At 47.9% G+C, this 13,523-nt stretch overlaps 6 protein-coding genes across 6 annotated transcripts; 5 read left to right on the top strand and 1 right to left on the bottom strand.

Moving 5' to 3' along the window:
* Positions 1–15: 15 nt before the first annotated feature.
* Positions 16–903, top strand: ONS95_008893 (uncharacterized protein; the record flags this gene model as incomplete). The annotated part of the gene is made up of 1 exon (XM_058502454.1): positions 16–903. The coding sequence occupies one exon, from the start codon at positions 16–18 to the stop codon at positions 901–903; it is 888 nt and encodes a 295-aa protein (XP_058361383.1).
* Positions 904–1,603: 700 nt separating this feature from the next.
* ONS95_008892 (uncharacterized protein) lies at positions 1,604–3,146 on the top strand. The gene is made up of 2 exons (XM_058502453.1): positions 1,604–2,557; positions 2,661–3,146. The coding sequence occupies exons 1-2, from the start codon at positions 1,752–1,754 to the stop codon at positions 2,746–2,748; spliced, it is 894 nt and encodes a 297-aa protein (XP_058361382.1). The 5' UTR covers positions 1,604–1,751; the 3' UTR covers positions 2,749–3,146.
* Positions 3,147–4,070: 924 nt separating this feature from the next.
* ONS95_008890 (uncharacterized protein) lies at positions 4,071–9,573 on the bottom strand. The gene is made up of 10 exons (XM_058502451.1): positions 8,876–9,573; positions 8,628–8,826; positions 8,481–8,538; positions 8,307–8,411; positions 7,877–8,232; positions 7,745–7,804; positions 7,375–7,673; positions 6,837–7,296; positions 6,685–6,780; positions 4,071–6,595 (listed from the first exon to the last, which is right to left on the bottom strand). Exons 1-10 carry the CDS (start codon positions 8,994–8,996, stop codon positions 6,322–6,324), a joined length of 2,028 nt encoding a protein of 675 aa, XP_058361380.1. The 5' UTR covers positions 8,997–9,573; the 3' UTR covers positions 4,071–6,321.
* ONS95_008891 (uncharacterized protein) lies at positions 4,277–5,856 on the top strand (the record flags this gene model as incomplete). The annotated part of the gene is made up of 2 exons (XM_058502452.1): positions 4,277–4,342; positions 4,447–5,856. 2 exons carry the CDS (start codon positions 4,277–4,279, stop codon positions 5,854–5,856), a joined length of 1,476 nt encoding a protein of 491 aa, XP_058361381.1.
* ONS95_008889 (uncharacterized protein) lies at positions 9,574–11,547 on the top strand. The gene is made up of 4 exons (XM_058502450.1): positions 9,574–10,060; positions 10,120–10,673; positions 10,792–10,858; positions 10,924–11,547. Exons 1-4 carry the CDS (start codon positions 10,021–10,023, stop codon positions 11,142–11,144), a joined length of 882 nt encoding a protein of 293 aa, XP_058361379.1. The 5' UTR covers positions 9,574–10,020; the 3' UTR covers positions 11,145–11,547.
* A 993-nt stretch (positions 11,548–12,540) lies between these two features.
* On the top strand, positions 12,541–13,077 carry ONS95_008888 (uncharacterized protein; the record flags this gene model as incomplete). The annotated part of the gene is made up of 2 exons (XM_058502449.1): positions 12,541–12,914; positions 12,990–13,077. The coding sequence occupies 2 exons, from the start codon at positions 12,541–12,543 to the stop codon at positions 13,075–13,077; spliced, it is 462 nt and encodes a 153-aa protein (XP_058361378.1).
* Between the last annotated feature and the right edge of the window lie 446 nt (positions 13,078–13,523).

Genomic DNA, 13,523 nt, shown 5'->3' with positions numbered 1-13,523 from the left:
CATTACAACGATTGGATGCTCCGAGAAGGGCTCTTCACGTTACACGAAGATTTCTTGGGACAATCTTACACTGGGGAATACGGCGACTCTGAAATGTTGAGACTTGAAGGAAAAGTCGTTCTCATCACAGGATTGGGACAGAGCGAACCACGAGGCTGGGGAATTGGTGCTGCGACGGCTGTTCTATTTGCTCGGCAAGGAGCCAAAATATTTGGTGGAAATCGCACGCTCTCTTCAACAATCACAACAAAGAAAGCCATTGAAGATGAAGGCGGTGTTTGCGATGTCCTACAAACTGATGTCACTTCAACAGCATCCGTTAAGGCATTAGTCGACGCCTGTATGTTGAAGCACGGCCGAATCGATATCCTAATCAACAATGTCGGCCGCTCAGAACCTGGATGTCCAGCAACGATGTCAGAAGAAATTTGGGACGCTCAAATAGACATAAATCTCAAGAGTGTTTATTTGACATGTCATTATGTGCTACCAATCATGGAAGCGCAAGGATCTGGAGCAGTTATCAGTGTTGCGAGTATTGCTGGCCTCCGGTACATCGGCAAACCTCAAGTTGGATATTCGGCGACAAAGGCGGCAATCATGCAATTCATGAAAGCTACTGCGGTTATTTACGCATCCAGGGGCGTGAGGCTCAATACGGTCGTTCCGGGTCTTATGGACACGCCTTACACGAAAGGCCTAGTCGCTAGATATTCAAAAGGAAAGGGTGGTGACCAAGAGAGCTTACAAGTAGAGTACATGGCCGTGAGGAATGAACAAGTCCCGATGGGGAGGATGGGTGATGCTTGGGATGTTGCTAATGCTGCTCTATTTTTGGCTTCTGATGAAGCCAAGTATATAACTGGCCAAAAGATTGTCGTTGATGGAGGAATCGTGAAATGACCCTACGGGAATTATTGTGCAGACAACAGCTGTAATTTGTCTGCATTTTGTCTCTATTTTCCGAAGTAGTAAAATGCAGATAAATTTCATACAAAGCCTGCAGTGATTTTGTCTAAAAGATACTGCCAGATCAGCAGACTAGGTAGGTAGAGTAGCTTTTAAGGTAGCTTAGACTTTCTATGTTCGAGTCAAACACGAAGTTAAACACAGACCTAGTATTACTCACGACACTGCATATACTTTCGGAGCACTCGGACAAGAGAAGAGCAAAAGAGAAGGGGAAGAGAGACCTACGTAGAGAGGGGAGACTTTACGTTGGAGGGAGACCTTGGATGAAGAGAGAAAGAGCAGGAAAAAGGAAGAAAAGTTAACTGTATGAGTCAAAAAAAACTACATAATCGACAGCTACTATGACATGGAAATTTGAGAAGCAGAAACACGTTCAATCGATGTTGCTCTGTGGTTGTCGTTGTAGCTGGGTTGAAGTGAAGCTACAGCAGAAGAGCACTCCACGCGTTCTAAGACAATCAATCCAGCACACTGTGAACCCACCCTTGGCATTGCTTCAGGGGATCCTGGGAAGGTCCAAGCCTCCAGAAAAGCTCAGGTCCCGCTGCCGGACCCACCTTCCGCCCACCAAGTCCCCTGTCATCTCACCGCCAATTCTTTCTGTCACCACACCCAACCACCCAGAAAGCTTCCTGTTTGCCTCTTTCTCGAGTGAACAAAAACCACTCCTCTTCCTCCTTTTTCCATTTTTACATTCAGTCCTCAGTCCTGGAATGCAACGTGAGCTAGGTGAACATTGAGCACTTCACTGTGCTTAATATTAAGATATATCACAAGACATGGCGTCCACGACCAAATACATCGATTACCCTACCCCGCCTCCTTCAAGCTCGCCTCAGTGCAAGGATAATTCCTACAAGACCCAACCTGCTCAAGAAACATATTTCCAGCAGCCTGCCATAGCCAGCTACTCCCAGCCAGCATCTCCAAACCACAGGGATACCCAACCTGCGAATCCAATTACACAAATCGTTGTACCCCAACAGCAATCACAGTACGAATACGTACCTCCCCAGCATTCCGACTTCCCCGGACAATCCCATGTCCAACAAGGTCCACAAGCACACGAGGATGTTGCACACCATGGCAGCAACAACGATTACTACACTCTCCCTGCCTCCCCTCTAGCTCAGAAACCCGGCCCACAGACAAATACATATACCCCACCAAGACGTCGTTCATTCTCCCCACCAAAGGGCAGGCATTCCCCTCGTCCAATATACTACTCGCCCACAAATCCCATCCCATCTCCATACAATGTGTCCCGCCCTACCCCTCGCCCAGGTTTCGTGCAACGCATGCTTGCGAGGATAGAGGGCTGGATCCGGGCATCGATGAGATGGTGCAACCGACACCCGATTGCTGCAGGATTGTTGACATTCATACCGGTTCTGGCTGGGGCGGGAATAGTAAGGGCTGCGAAGGGCTTGAAAACCAGAGAAATGCTCAAGAGAATGGGTGCTGGGCAGACGAAGAAGGGAGAGGCTGAGAAAGATTGGGCTTGGGGGATGGATCAGTTCGTTGGATTTGGTGGGAGTAAAGGTGGGCCTTTGGAAGGCATATTGAAGATTTTGCAGATGGGGATGTGAGTTTGTTATATTTTCTTACATTGTCACGTTTAGGGCTGTGGTGTCTGTTGGGTAGGCTCGTGTCGGGTTGAGAAGAAGGTGCTGACAGATTGTGAACAGAAATCATTACTGCCGACTCACGGCCTCATCAGTGCCAAGACTGGCGAGTATAATTCTTGAGCTCTATTTCTTGGAAATCAAGAAATGAGGGTATTTGTCTATCTGTGTATATCATGTATCATGATTGATGAATGATGAATGATCTAAATAAAGTGCCTTTCAGGCCAATGAGAACTACGCCGTACATTATCCCTCAAAACTGGGGCTCTGGCGAGTAGATCGTCCTTCTCTTGTCAGTATGCTGCCATCAGAAGTTTGGAAAGCATTGTCACTGTTACTGTGCTTAGGTACATAGGCTATAGTTGCGGCAAATATGCATTTCGAGAGTCAGCAGCGTGGCACTCAAAATTCGAGCTCTTCTTTGTCCTCCCCTTTCCAGAAATTGGATGTTTCTTCAATACAGTCACATGCATCATAGCCATGACTCGTGTACTCACTATGTGGTCTGCTCTCAGTCTTGTCTCAAGGAAACATTTCGATTCATCAAATTGTCTTAAACGACCGAGATGCTGAAAGTCTCAGTAGCCCCAAGGGCTTTATCCTGTTCTGTTGCTTGCTTGGAAACTATCCGTACTCTGCTCTAGGTGTCTCAATCTCACATGCCTCCTTGTGCGTTGCTTTCCGAACTTCGATGTTGAGTTGCAAAATGCTGCCTTTCCCGTTCGAGCAGTCACCTGAAATACCCACCTTACTTCTCAACAAGCCTGGTTTGTTGGAAATGGTAGCACCGGCAAGACCAGGAAGCCTTCGACGCTCGAGACGGCAAGATACTGAAATACTACGAGGCTTGACTGGCAATTTCTAGAAGCAATTGCAGAATTCTGACTCGATGTGTTGAACCTTGGCCCGAGCTCCGAGGCTGTCATCCTCAAGAACCAACCTCGGAGCTTGTGAAATGATGAAATTGCCCGTGAAACCTGTTGTGCTCATTCAAGTTCTGAAGGTATTGTGGTGGAACCCGAGTAACGTCTGAATTGGATAGAATTACATTTTGGATTCTGTTTCTGCTTCACTTCATGTGATGGTCACTGGTTGTGCTGTTTAGCTTTAGGTACCTGAATCATTGATAAGGTATCAGACGAATCAGAATATGCGGCCTTCAGAGGCTGGTCACCTCATTGAAAATGTTCTTGAGGTAGCGTACAGGCTTTGAAGCTTTCTGATAGTACTTATCTCTGTAGGTAGACAATCAAGCAGACCCACGTTGAGCCGTTCCCCCTTTTTTCGGGTCGCTAATCGTCGCTAGTAGTGGTAAGGGTTTACCCCATTGGAGCGCAGACACAAGCCTCAACAAGCCTAGTCAGGGGCATGGGCTTTCCCCGGCAAAGAGAGCGGAGCGTGTCGCAGATATGCCAAGCCAAGCTGCAATCCAATCTCCCTCACCTTTCATATCGTCCCCCCCGCCGCCCATCGTTTGATCTTCCAAACTTGCCGAGTTCACGACTCCTTCACCCACCGCATCGACTGCGTCCCCTCCGTGCACTCGTGCACTTTACACTCATTTCTCCACGGGAATACACTCATTCTTTTTCTTCGCCAACTCGCGAGACGCGTTGTGCGCAAAGTCACTCTCTTAACACACTGCGATCCCCATTCCAAGTCCACGCTCCTTCGCCATGCAGCTCCTTTCCACCCTCTTCCTGGGAGCTTCTGTGCTCGTCGCATGTGTTTCTGCTCAAACAGTACGTAAATTGGCAAACATATCGCGATTTATATGCGCCCGATCACCTTCTATTTCCAAGATCAATTGCCGATTATCCAGCAATGCTAACTTTGGCTCTCCTAGTGGACTGATTGCAACCCCATGAACACGACTTGCCCAAATGACCCAGCCCTTGGGATCAGCCATAATTTCGTCTTCAACACCTCGTCCACCGTATCAGATTCGTTCAATGTCACTTCTGGAGCTCTTGTCTATGGTACCGATGGAAGCGAATACACGATCAACAAGCGCAAAGACTCGCCGACTATTCAATCCAAGTTCTACATATTCTTCGGCTCCGTCAGTGTTATAATGAAGGCGGCCAAGGGCCAGGGAATCATCTCCTCGATCGTACTCGAGTCCGACGACCTCGATGAAGTGGACTGGGAGTTCCTCGGCGGCAACGGCACTCACGTGGAGACGAACTACTTCGGAAAGGGCAACACCACTTCGTTCGATCGAGCTATATACCACCCAATGAAAACTGATCCTAGGGAAACATTTCACAACTATACCATCCACTGGACTTCCGACAAGCTGGAATGGTATATAGACTCCGAACTCATCAGGACTCTTCCTTATGCCGCTGCGAATGGCGGACATAATTATCCCCAGACCCCAATGACTGTTCGCCTGGGAATCTGGGCTGGTGGTGATCCAGACAACAGCAAAGGGACCATCGAATGGGCTGGCGGTTTGAGTGATTTTTCTAAAGGCCCTTACACTATGACCGTCAAGAGCACTGATGTGGCCGACTTTTCGACTGGCGCCAAAGAATACGAATGGAGCGACAAGTCTGGAAGCTGGCAAAGTATCAAGGCAATCAGTGGAAATTCAACTGTTGCCAAAGCAATTGAGAAGACTGAACATCCCGAGCCTTCACTTTCAGAGAAGTTTGCAGCTCTCCCCCAGAGTACCAAACTCGCTGTCTATGCGGGCAGCGCTGCTGCCGGTGCTCTTCTTATCGGCGCATTTCTCTTCACCTGCCTTCGCCGACGAAGGCAAGGAAAGAAAGAAAGAGCAGACTATAATGCAAAGATCGAGAGAGAGCGTGCAGAGGAGTACAACAATCAAGTCGAGCTGCGCGAAAAGGGACTTGGAGGGTGGGACAAAGGAGCCTATGAAACACAAGGGGATGATGCCCTTGGTGGATGGGGAGGAACCTATGTGCCACAGGGGACCAAGGCAGCTGATTTCCCAGAGCCGAAGGATTCAGCAAACGTGGTCGCAAAAGAACTGCCGTCCCGAGTCACCAGCCCCATTTCGCGGAACCAAACACCATCGCTTGTCAGCCCTATACCGCAAAGTCCAAGGGCTTGGAATGGAGGTAACTCAGGTGGTTTGATCAATGGTGCAGGCAACGCTTACACGGGAGGATACGGAGGCTCAAATAACATCCCAAGGAGTCCCTCATTCCCGGTCACTTCACCATCACCATCTCAGTCAAGGGGATATCCAGGTGGGTATACGAACGGTGGTTATCAGCGATTCTGAGATGATATTTTTTCCTTATGATTTGGGCCGGAATGGAGTTCACGGATCACAGGGTTCAATGTGTCTTGGGCGGGCGTGCGTAAATGCATATGACTGGACGGAGACTCTTCGACAGCTGGTCTGGCTGGAGTCCATATGCATGGTCCTACGCAACCCAGTTGGCCATTGTATGTAAATAGGTCGCTCATGATATCCAGTCAAATACAACGCTTTTCCTACGGACCGCCGCCTCGTGTCCTAGGAGTTCAGAACACACGTTCCGGCCGCCAGACATGCCGACTTCGCGCATAGCATGCCTTTTATTGACATATCAGAATGTCACAGAAGTGGTGTAAGTGGCAAAAGGACAAAAGTGCGGTATTGTGGTCAGTGAAGCCTTCCACGATTCGATATAAATACTGAAGTTGACTATTATCAATGAAGCTGTACTGCCATTTGTACAACTAATCTGCATTATGTGGATACTTAACTGGTGTTTTGCCCTTGGATTGCGATTCTCTCCTCTGTGCCCTCAACTCCCCAGCCACATGGTCCAGACTGGCAGCCGTAACCGCAATGGGCCTTTGTTCTACCACAATACCCAGATGCGCTACAACAGCTTCCTTGAGGCCACAACCCGCAATATGTGCCTGTGTTTGCGACGCCGCAGGTTCCGTCCGTTGTTTCACCGCCGATGTCACAGTCCCCCGACTGACACCCACCTCCGCAATAAGCAGACCCACGGCCGCAGAAGCCACTACTAAAGTACACACATATGATGTTAGTAAAGACCTGGGTTTCAAGAGCTTTGCTTAAAGGCTCAAGTTGTCGGACGGACAGTAGACTTACCTGGAGCAGCAGTTGCCGTTGGGGAAGCTTCCGCAAACCGTGTTTCCATTAGCTCTACCGCAACTCCCATCTGTGGTGTTAGTGGGCTCCAAGCCACTTGTAAACTCGTCAGCTGAACTGTCTAGGCTGTTAAATGGGAACCGCGGAGTTACCTTCCAGCTCCCGAGTAGAAATCGATACTCCAAGTCATAGTCCCTCCAAAACACTGATTATCTGCCCAAGCCTTCTTCTGCTTTATGGTATCAGCATCATCGTACCCAATCCATTGATCATCCCAGGTAATCTGCTTCATCATCGAATCGGGCAGATTTTTGGGAGTCAGCCCTTTCTTCTTGATGAGCTGTTCGATCTCAACTAACGACAGAACCCCCAAGGAGTTTGTGCAGACGCCTCGCTTACTAGGACCGCTGAACGGGCAGTTGAGATCTTTGCAGCTGGAGCTGGTAAGGGTGTACCCACGTCCGTACAACGCGAGCCCAAAGTTGATTTTCGAGAGGTCTAGCTCGGCGAACCACAAGGGAACAGTGTTATTTGCGATGTCGCGGATATCAGCTTGGCCACGAACGATGGAACCTAAAGTTTTGACATCCGTGTCCCAGAAGCCGTGGAGGTCTGTTGGCGAGTGAACATTGGTTAGCTGTAAGTAGCATCATGGAAACATCCCATGTCACGAGAATCGGGATCACTAACCATATGCCATAAATCCAAAGAAGTCTACTGAGCTCTCCATAGCCTTGGCGTCGAAATAACGCAGATACCAATAATCCGGCGCTAAAGTCATGCTGATGCCAAACCTGGTGCCGAACTTCGCACGCATCTCTACCATTAACGATACCAGATTTTGCGTGTCTTGCGGGTTACCTCCACGGATTGGCTCGACGGGGTACTCCCAGTCGATATCAACGCCCTGGAAGCCGTATTTGGTCATGAAAACTTCGAGTGAATCGATGAAAGCCTTGCGGTTGGCTGGAGTCGAAGCCAGCTTGCTCCTGAAAAGCTGGGTATCAGCTTGCAGGTTGGGAACGAGATTATTATGGATCGGACAGATAGAAGTACGTACCATGTTCCATAGGTAGGTTTACCCGGATCGCTGAAATCGAAGCCTCCTACTGCTATCCAGCTGAACAAAGAGATAAGTTGTTAGCAAAACATGCTACTTTCAAGATGATCAATTCTGGTTTTCGAAACTTACGTTTGTAGCCCGCGACTACGTAATGCGGTGAACTGGGTATACAGAGCCACATCCCCCTGGTCCGCAGGTACCACAGCAAACGTGCTCGGGTTGATAGATGCAAAAGAATAGTAGAGGTGAGTGTACCCATTGGGAAACATGGTACTGGGTCCTGTAGCAATATCGCTAGGGAGGATCTTATTACACAGGCGTTCGCGGCTGTTGGAACCTTGGTAATATCCAATGGTCCGTCCGTTTGTTTTGCCGCTCCCGGCGCCGCAGGTACGGCCTTTCTTCACTTCGCAGGAGCCAAAGCCTTTTTGACAAGGCAGTGAGTTGTTTATCGGGTCGGCATTGGTGCAGTACGTGTCAGTGGTCTAAACAGTATTTAGTCGGCTTGTTCTGAGATCTCGCGACCGTGAAATGTCAAGCGGCAGGAGAGGGTAATTACTCCACACCAGCCAGTCGCAGAGCAGCACAGGTTCATGCCGCATTTAACTTTGCTGTCCTTGCTATAGATGCCACACATAGCAGTTGCTTCGCATCCACCAGTACACTTCAAAGACAGATGAGAGTCAGCGTATGACCATCAACATTTGTCAAGACTGAGGACAAAAGAACTTACATTTCCTTTGCCACAGAAGGTCGGGCCATAACCGCATATGCCTTTATTGCTGCAGCAACTTGTAGAGCATCTGATGTTAGAATACTTTATTGAAACCATTTTCACCCTTAAGAGAAGACTGGGGAGATTTCTGGTTCACTTGCTTACCTTTTATCGGCACAGGTGCCATCAGCAAGACATTTTGTTGCATCACGGCGGGCAAGTGAATGAGCCGGCAGAGCCATAGTGTAATCGGCGTCGACATTGTGTATCGCATGTGGCGGGAAACGCTCAGGGTGTTGATGCGTCACAGCTTGGTTATAAAAGCCCTCGGAGCGTGGATAGAAGTCGAAATGGGATGCATCGTCTGAGAACCTGTCAGAAGCTTTTTGGTACCGCAATATGTCCCGACATACCAATCTCAATCTCATCTGAAGTAGCAAAACTTGGTAAAGAAGATACTTCAAGATTCTGCAAACAGGAGCTGGCAAGCAGCAAGACGGAGAAAAAAGCAATTGTGCTTCGTAGAATGGTCATTTTCGATGGATTTTGAGTTGCGAGATGCAAAAACTGCTCTATGAGAGTGAGAAACGGGAGTTCAGAAATGTCATATAACAGCCTGAGTACCTTGATAAATTTGTCATCAAGATCCCCTCCCTTTGCTATGAGTCAGATGAGAAGTACGACCCTGTTACGATCCAAGATATTCTCTCCGCGGAATCAATAAGTCGGGACGAACTCATCTTCAAGAAGGGATATTTAGCGAATGAATCAATTGAGTTCGGAAGACCCTTGCTAGCGACGGATGCGGCCGCTGTCATCTCGTATTTCAAGAGCTTGTTTGGGAATCTCCACGCAGGCGGATGATATTCGGGCGTCTGGAGAGCCCCAGTGGCCATGAAAGTAGTCAGATGTAAAAATTAAAGTCCCATAAGACTTGAGACTCTCATAGGCTGTCTCGTCTAAAGTCTGGATTTTGCACTACCTAAGGTTGCATTACCTACAACACGCCCTTCATGGTGGAGTAGGTATTAGCAACAAAGTGGAGTTTTGCCGGTAAGCATAAGGTGCTGCAGACAGCCTCGGGTCTTTGCCCGGTCCATCGTCAAGGTTCTCTGCCACTTCGTTCCTATTTTTCTGGGATTTGTAAGTTGTATCTTTGAGTAAGCCGCATTAAAAGGGAAATGGATTGATTTAGACCAACTTTTCATCCTTGCAGTTGCATACGACAACAAAATCAATAACAACCCGTTCAACGCAACCTGGTTATACGGAGACAATCTACGAAGCAACGAATCCCAACGAGTTTAGGAACGGATCTGATTTCCTAAAAAAAGTCGGTGAGAGTTCGAGATCGGCCATGACCATAATCGGCAATTCAAGGGATTCACTTGTCGAATCTCATATAACTGCTAAAAGTCTGTGAACATCCTGCCTGTAAAGCTAGGATTGTTCCATTCAAGTCGATCTTGAGACTTGGGAGTTAAGCCAGACGAACACACGTGATCCCTTTCATTCGTTCCTCCCGGAGCGTCGACATCAACTGATCGTTGTATTCAACATGTATCCCGCAAAAATTGCAGGCTTCGCTTTGCTATGGTGTAAGTCTGGCCCGTGACTGTTTGAGCTTTCGACAAATTGCTAACCAAAATCCATGAAGACGACTCATTCACGCGATTTACCAGTCCCCCGGAAAGGCCATTTCGCTACTGGGATGGCATTAAGAAATATGACCCCAATAAAAACAATCTTGAGCAACAATTCTATGATACAAACATAGAATTGACGTACATGAAGTCTTACCCGCCGTCTGCGCCAGGAAGCAATCCAGATCAGCTGTTCATCACGCCGCAGTTCAAGGATGGCCAATGGAAGTCCGCCCGTCTCGAGGGTAAAGTGGCCCACAAATGCGAGCAGGGCAAGGCCCTCATCTTGCAAGCCGAACTTCAAGTAGGCACTGCATCGTCCGACAAGCAAGCCGGCGTCTGGCCTGCCTTCTGGGCTCTGGGTGAGAGTCTGCACAAAACAGGAAGTGAAAAGAGGGATTGGCCACTGTGCGGAGAGTGGGACATCTTTGAAACTTCTGACGGAAATGACTGGAATCTTGCTTCAGTACATTGGGCGTCCCCGGCTTCTCCTGGCAGCTCAAAGAACTTCCCAGAAGGCATCGAGGACAGGAATGTTGACCAATTTTCGCACAAATACGATCATACAGTATGTTCATCTGTTGTTCAAACATATCCCTGTCTGGCAATCAGGGATATTATCCTTTGTTCATGATCCTCACTTCCCAGAAAGACATGTACCAAATATCATCTAATGTTTTGATCAGAAGTTTCATACATGGGCGATCCAAGTTGATCGTAGGACGTCCAATTGGAAAGATGAGACTTTAAAATGTACGTACACTGTCCTTGGAGTTCACCCAGACGCCTTGAAATATGTTCTGACTGGGACTTCATAGTTATGATGGACGGCGAAGTATATCGCGAGATCAAAGGGAGTGATATCAAGATTGAGGAAGAGTGGGCGATACTTGCGCATGAGGCCTATTTTCCTGTTCTAAATGTCGCTATTGGGTCGAATTTCCCACGATCTGCTAAGACTCCTAACACGAAGAATCCTACGACTGGGCTTGATATTGGCATGACAATTAACTATGTGGCTTTCTATGAGTCAGAGTAAAATTTTGATAGTTTTCAAGACCGTTTACAAATGTACTGAGTCTGGTTGTTGACATTTAAATTGTTCCCACAAATGCTCCTATGAGATTAGCTCCTCGTTGGGATATTTTCCCAGGGAGTACTGAAATTCTCTTTGCACAGTTGAAAACAATAAGTCTTAGATGTTCATTCCCATGGAAGATAGCCTGCAGATTACAAACGCCCATTGACAACCATGTCTGAGCAGTATTTTTGTTCTCCATGGAAGCGAGACGTTTCCAGGTCGTCAGCTAGAAACTCGGTTGACCCTATTTGTCAACGCCGGCATCCTTAAAACTGGACACACGATAGACGAAGCAATGCGCAATTGGGTCGGTTCTCGTATCAGAAACCCTTGTCAGACGCCTCAATATGCTCATCACTTTACCCATACAATCAGCTAGATCACTTTGGCTTTGTAATTCCCCATTCCGTAGATCGAGATTTTCTTCCTCGAGACCCCCTGACGAGAAAGCTTCTGCTTCCGTGGCAAGGCACCGCTAGACAGTGGACTGCATATGCAGCTTACAAGCTTCTGACCAAATTTTGCAGCCCCCAATATCTGACTTCGACGAATCCAGAACTTCATCGCGTATGTGCAGTTCTCACCGCAGAAGTGCGCACGTTGTCAGCAATTCGCAATAGGCAATACCTCCATTTACCTAGGTAACTATCCTGTACCAGACAAATTTTCTGTCATGAATCTGGCCCACTGACATGCATATTAGACGCACCAGCCACTCAAGCTGTGCCGTACCCCAGAAATCATCAGCCCGCCCCAATAGAACCGGCGATATTCCCATTGATCATATGCAAGTGACATCTGATGCTTGCTTCTTTACCTTGATTCTGGTCTTTTGAAAGCTCCATGCACGTTCAATGGTCAGCCTCTTTGTCTCGGAATCTACTACATTATTGACGTAAAATCAATTATTTCTAAGAGATCTTTGAACATGTGAGAGCTTTCCTCCGGTTTCCTTAACTTGGAAGTTGGAAGTGGCCGAAAAAAGCTTTCATCTACCGTGGCCAAGAACAGGGGTTGAGCCTAGAGCGGCAGCTCTACCTGGGTAGCCCCGTTCCTTTGAGAGGCACAGCGGAAACTAACAACATGCAGTTAGAGAAGTCGGCATTATTCAAGGTGCAGTTCAGGGAATCGATGAGATTTCAGTCAATCATTGGGGTCACGGTGTGAACGTGGACTCCATGCCACGTTACAATCAGCTGAACAGTCTAGAGCCATTTCAGTCATGATAATTACCGAGAATCACAGCATGTACAAATACGCAGTCTCGTCCATCCTCCATCATACCCACATCACTTCTGTGTTTCAACTCTTCAAGCAAACACCACGCTCTTGAATCTCTCCAGCATCCTTGAAAATGTATCCCCAAAGCCTTTCCTCCTTGCTCTTTGCTCCTCTTCTCCTCCAGATCATTCTCGTCGGGGCACAGCGCTCTCCAGATGGGACCTGTGGATTGATCAAAGCTGGCAACAACAACGGATACAAATGCCTCTACGATAAGCCTTGCTGCAGCTCAAGTGGTTATTGTGGAACGGGGGATGCTTACTGTCTGACTTCGACGGGATGTCAGTCTGCATTCTCCTACCAGGCCAACCCCGAGACGCCTAGTCCACCTGCCTGCTATGCACCTATCGATGGCCAAACACTCTCGCCCGATGACACTTGCGGCAAGACTGGTGCTGGTGTCTTTGGTTACCGATGCCACGAGCCGCTGCGTTGTTGTTCTCAGTAGTAAGTCATTCAGTACTAGTCTAGCTCCAATCTACAAGGGCCGGTGATCAAGAAGAATTCTAATGAGTTCCGTAGTGGATACTGTGGCAACACTGTGGATTATTGTCAGAAAGTAAACGGTTGTCAGAAGGGCTATGGGTTCTGTGTTCCAAATGATGCTTAGTTGGACTTGATGATGTGTTCTGGTCAAGCCTGTTTGGCATTTGAAGCGAGGACGTAAAAAATGAAAAGGCGCCTAAGAGGCCAGATGGAAGATCAGCGGGGCCGTTTTTGTGTGTTGATTCAGCCAGGGAAGACCGCTCATCTTCCCCATTACGCACACTGCTACTAGAGCTTCAACACCATCACTTGTGATAGCCAGCTAATGACCTGATTCTCCGAATAAACTTGAAGGACATTTGGTGATGGCTCTCGCTTGTAAAGATGTCAAGCAAGTTTATGGGCTTCTTGATTTTCACATCGCGAGAGAGACAATCCCTTGAATATTGCACACTTTTTTGTACGTGACATTGTCTTTCTTGAGATTTCCCAGGGATTATCTTGGTGTGTGCCTTAAAATGGTGAAATACCGAATAGAGTTTGTCGATTCGGTATGGCCATTTGCGAAGT

The sequence above is a fragment of the Cadophora gregata genome, assembly GCF_030347475.1.
Source record: "Cadophora gregata isolate MNR1 chromosome Unknown scaffold_3, whole genome shotgun sequence".
Classification (NCBI taxonomy): domain Eukaryota; kingdom Fungi; phylum Ascomycota; class Leotiomycetes; order Helotiales; family Ploettnerulaceae; genus Cadophora; species Cadophora gregata.
Note: the sequence above shows the minus strand (reverse complement) of the source record. Positions and strands in the feature narration are given on the sequence as shown.

Excerpts from the sequence above, each read along its gene's own strand:
- ONS95_008892 (XM_058502453.1), top strand. The coding sequence starts at position 1,752 with ATGGCGTCCACGACCAAATACATCGATTACCCTACCCCGCCTCCTTCA. Across the intron at positions 2,558-2,660 it reads AAGATTTTGCAGATGGGGAT|AAATCATTACTGCCGACTCA; the intron begins GTGAGTTTGTTA and ends GATTGTGAACAG.
- ONS95_008890 (XM_058502451.1), bottom strand. The coding sequence starts at position 8,996 with ATGACCATTCTACGAAGCACAATTGCTTTTTTCTCCGTCTTGCTGCTT. Across the intron at positions 8,827-8,875 it reads TTCAGATGAGATTGAGATTG|ACGATGCATCCCATTTCGAC; the intron begins GTATGTCGGGAC and ends ACAGGTTCTCAG. Across the intron at positions 6,596-6,684 it reads AACGGCAACTGCTGCTCCAG|TAGTGGCTTCTGCGGCCGTG; the intron begins GTAAGTCTACTG and ends TGTGTACTTTAG.
- ONS95_008889 (XM_058502450.1), top strand. The coding sequence starts at position 10,021 with ATGTATCCCGCAAAAATTGCAGGCTTCGCTTTGCTATGGT. Across the intron at positions 10,061-10,119 it reads AGGCTTCGCTTTGCTATGGT|ACGACTCATTCACGCGATTT; the intron begins GTAAGTCTGGCC and ends AAATCCATGAAG. Across the intron at positions 10,859-10,923 it reads GAAAGATGAGACTTTAAAAT|TTATGATGGACGGCGAAGTA; the intron begins GTACGTACACTG and ends GGGACTTCATAG.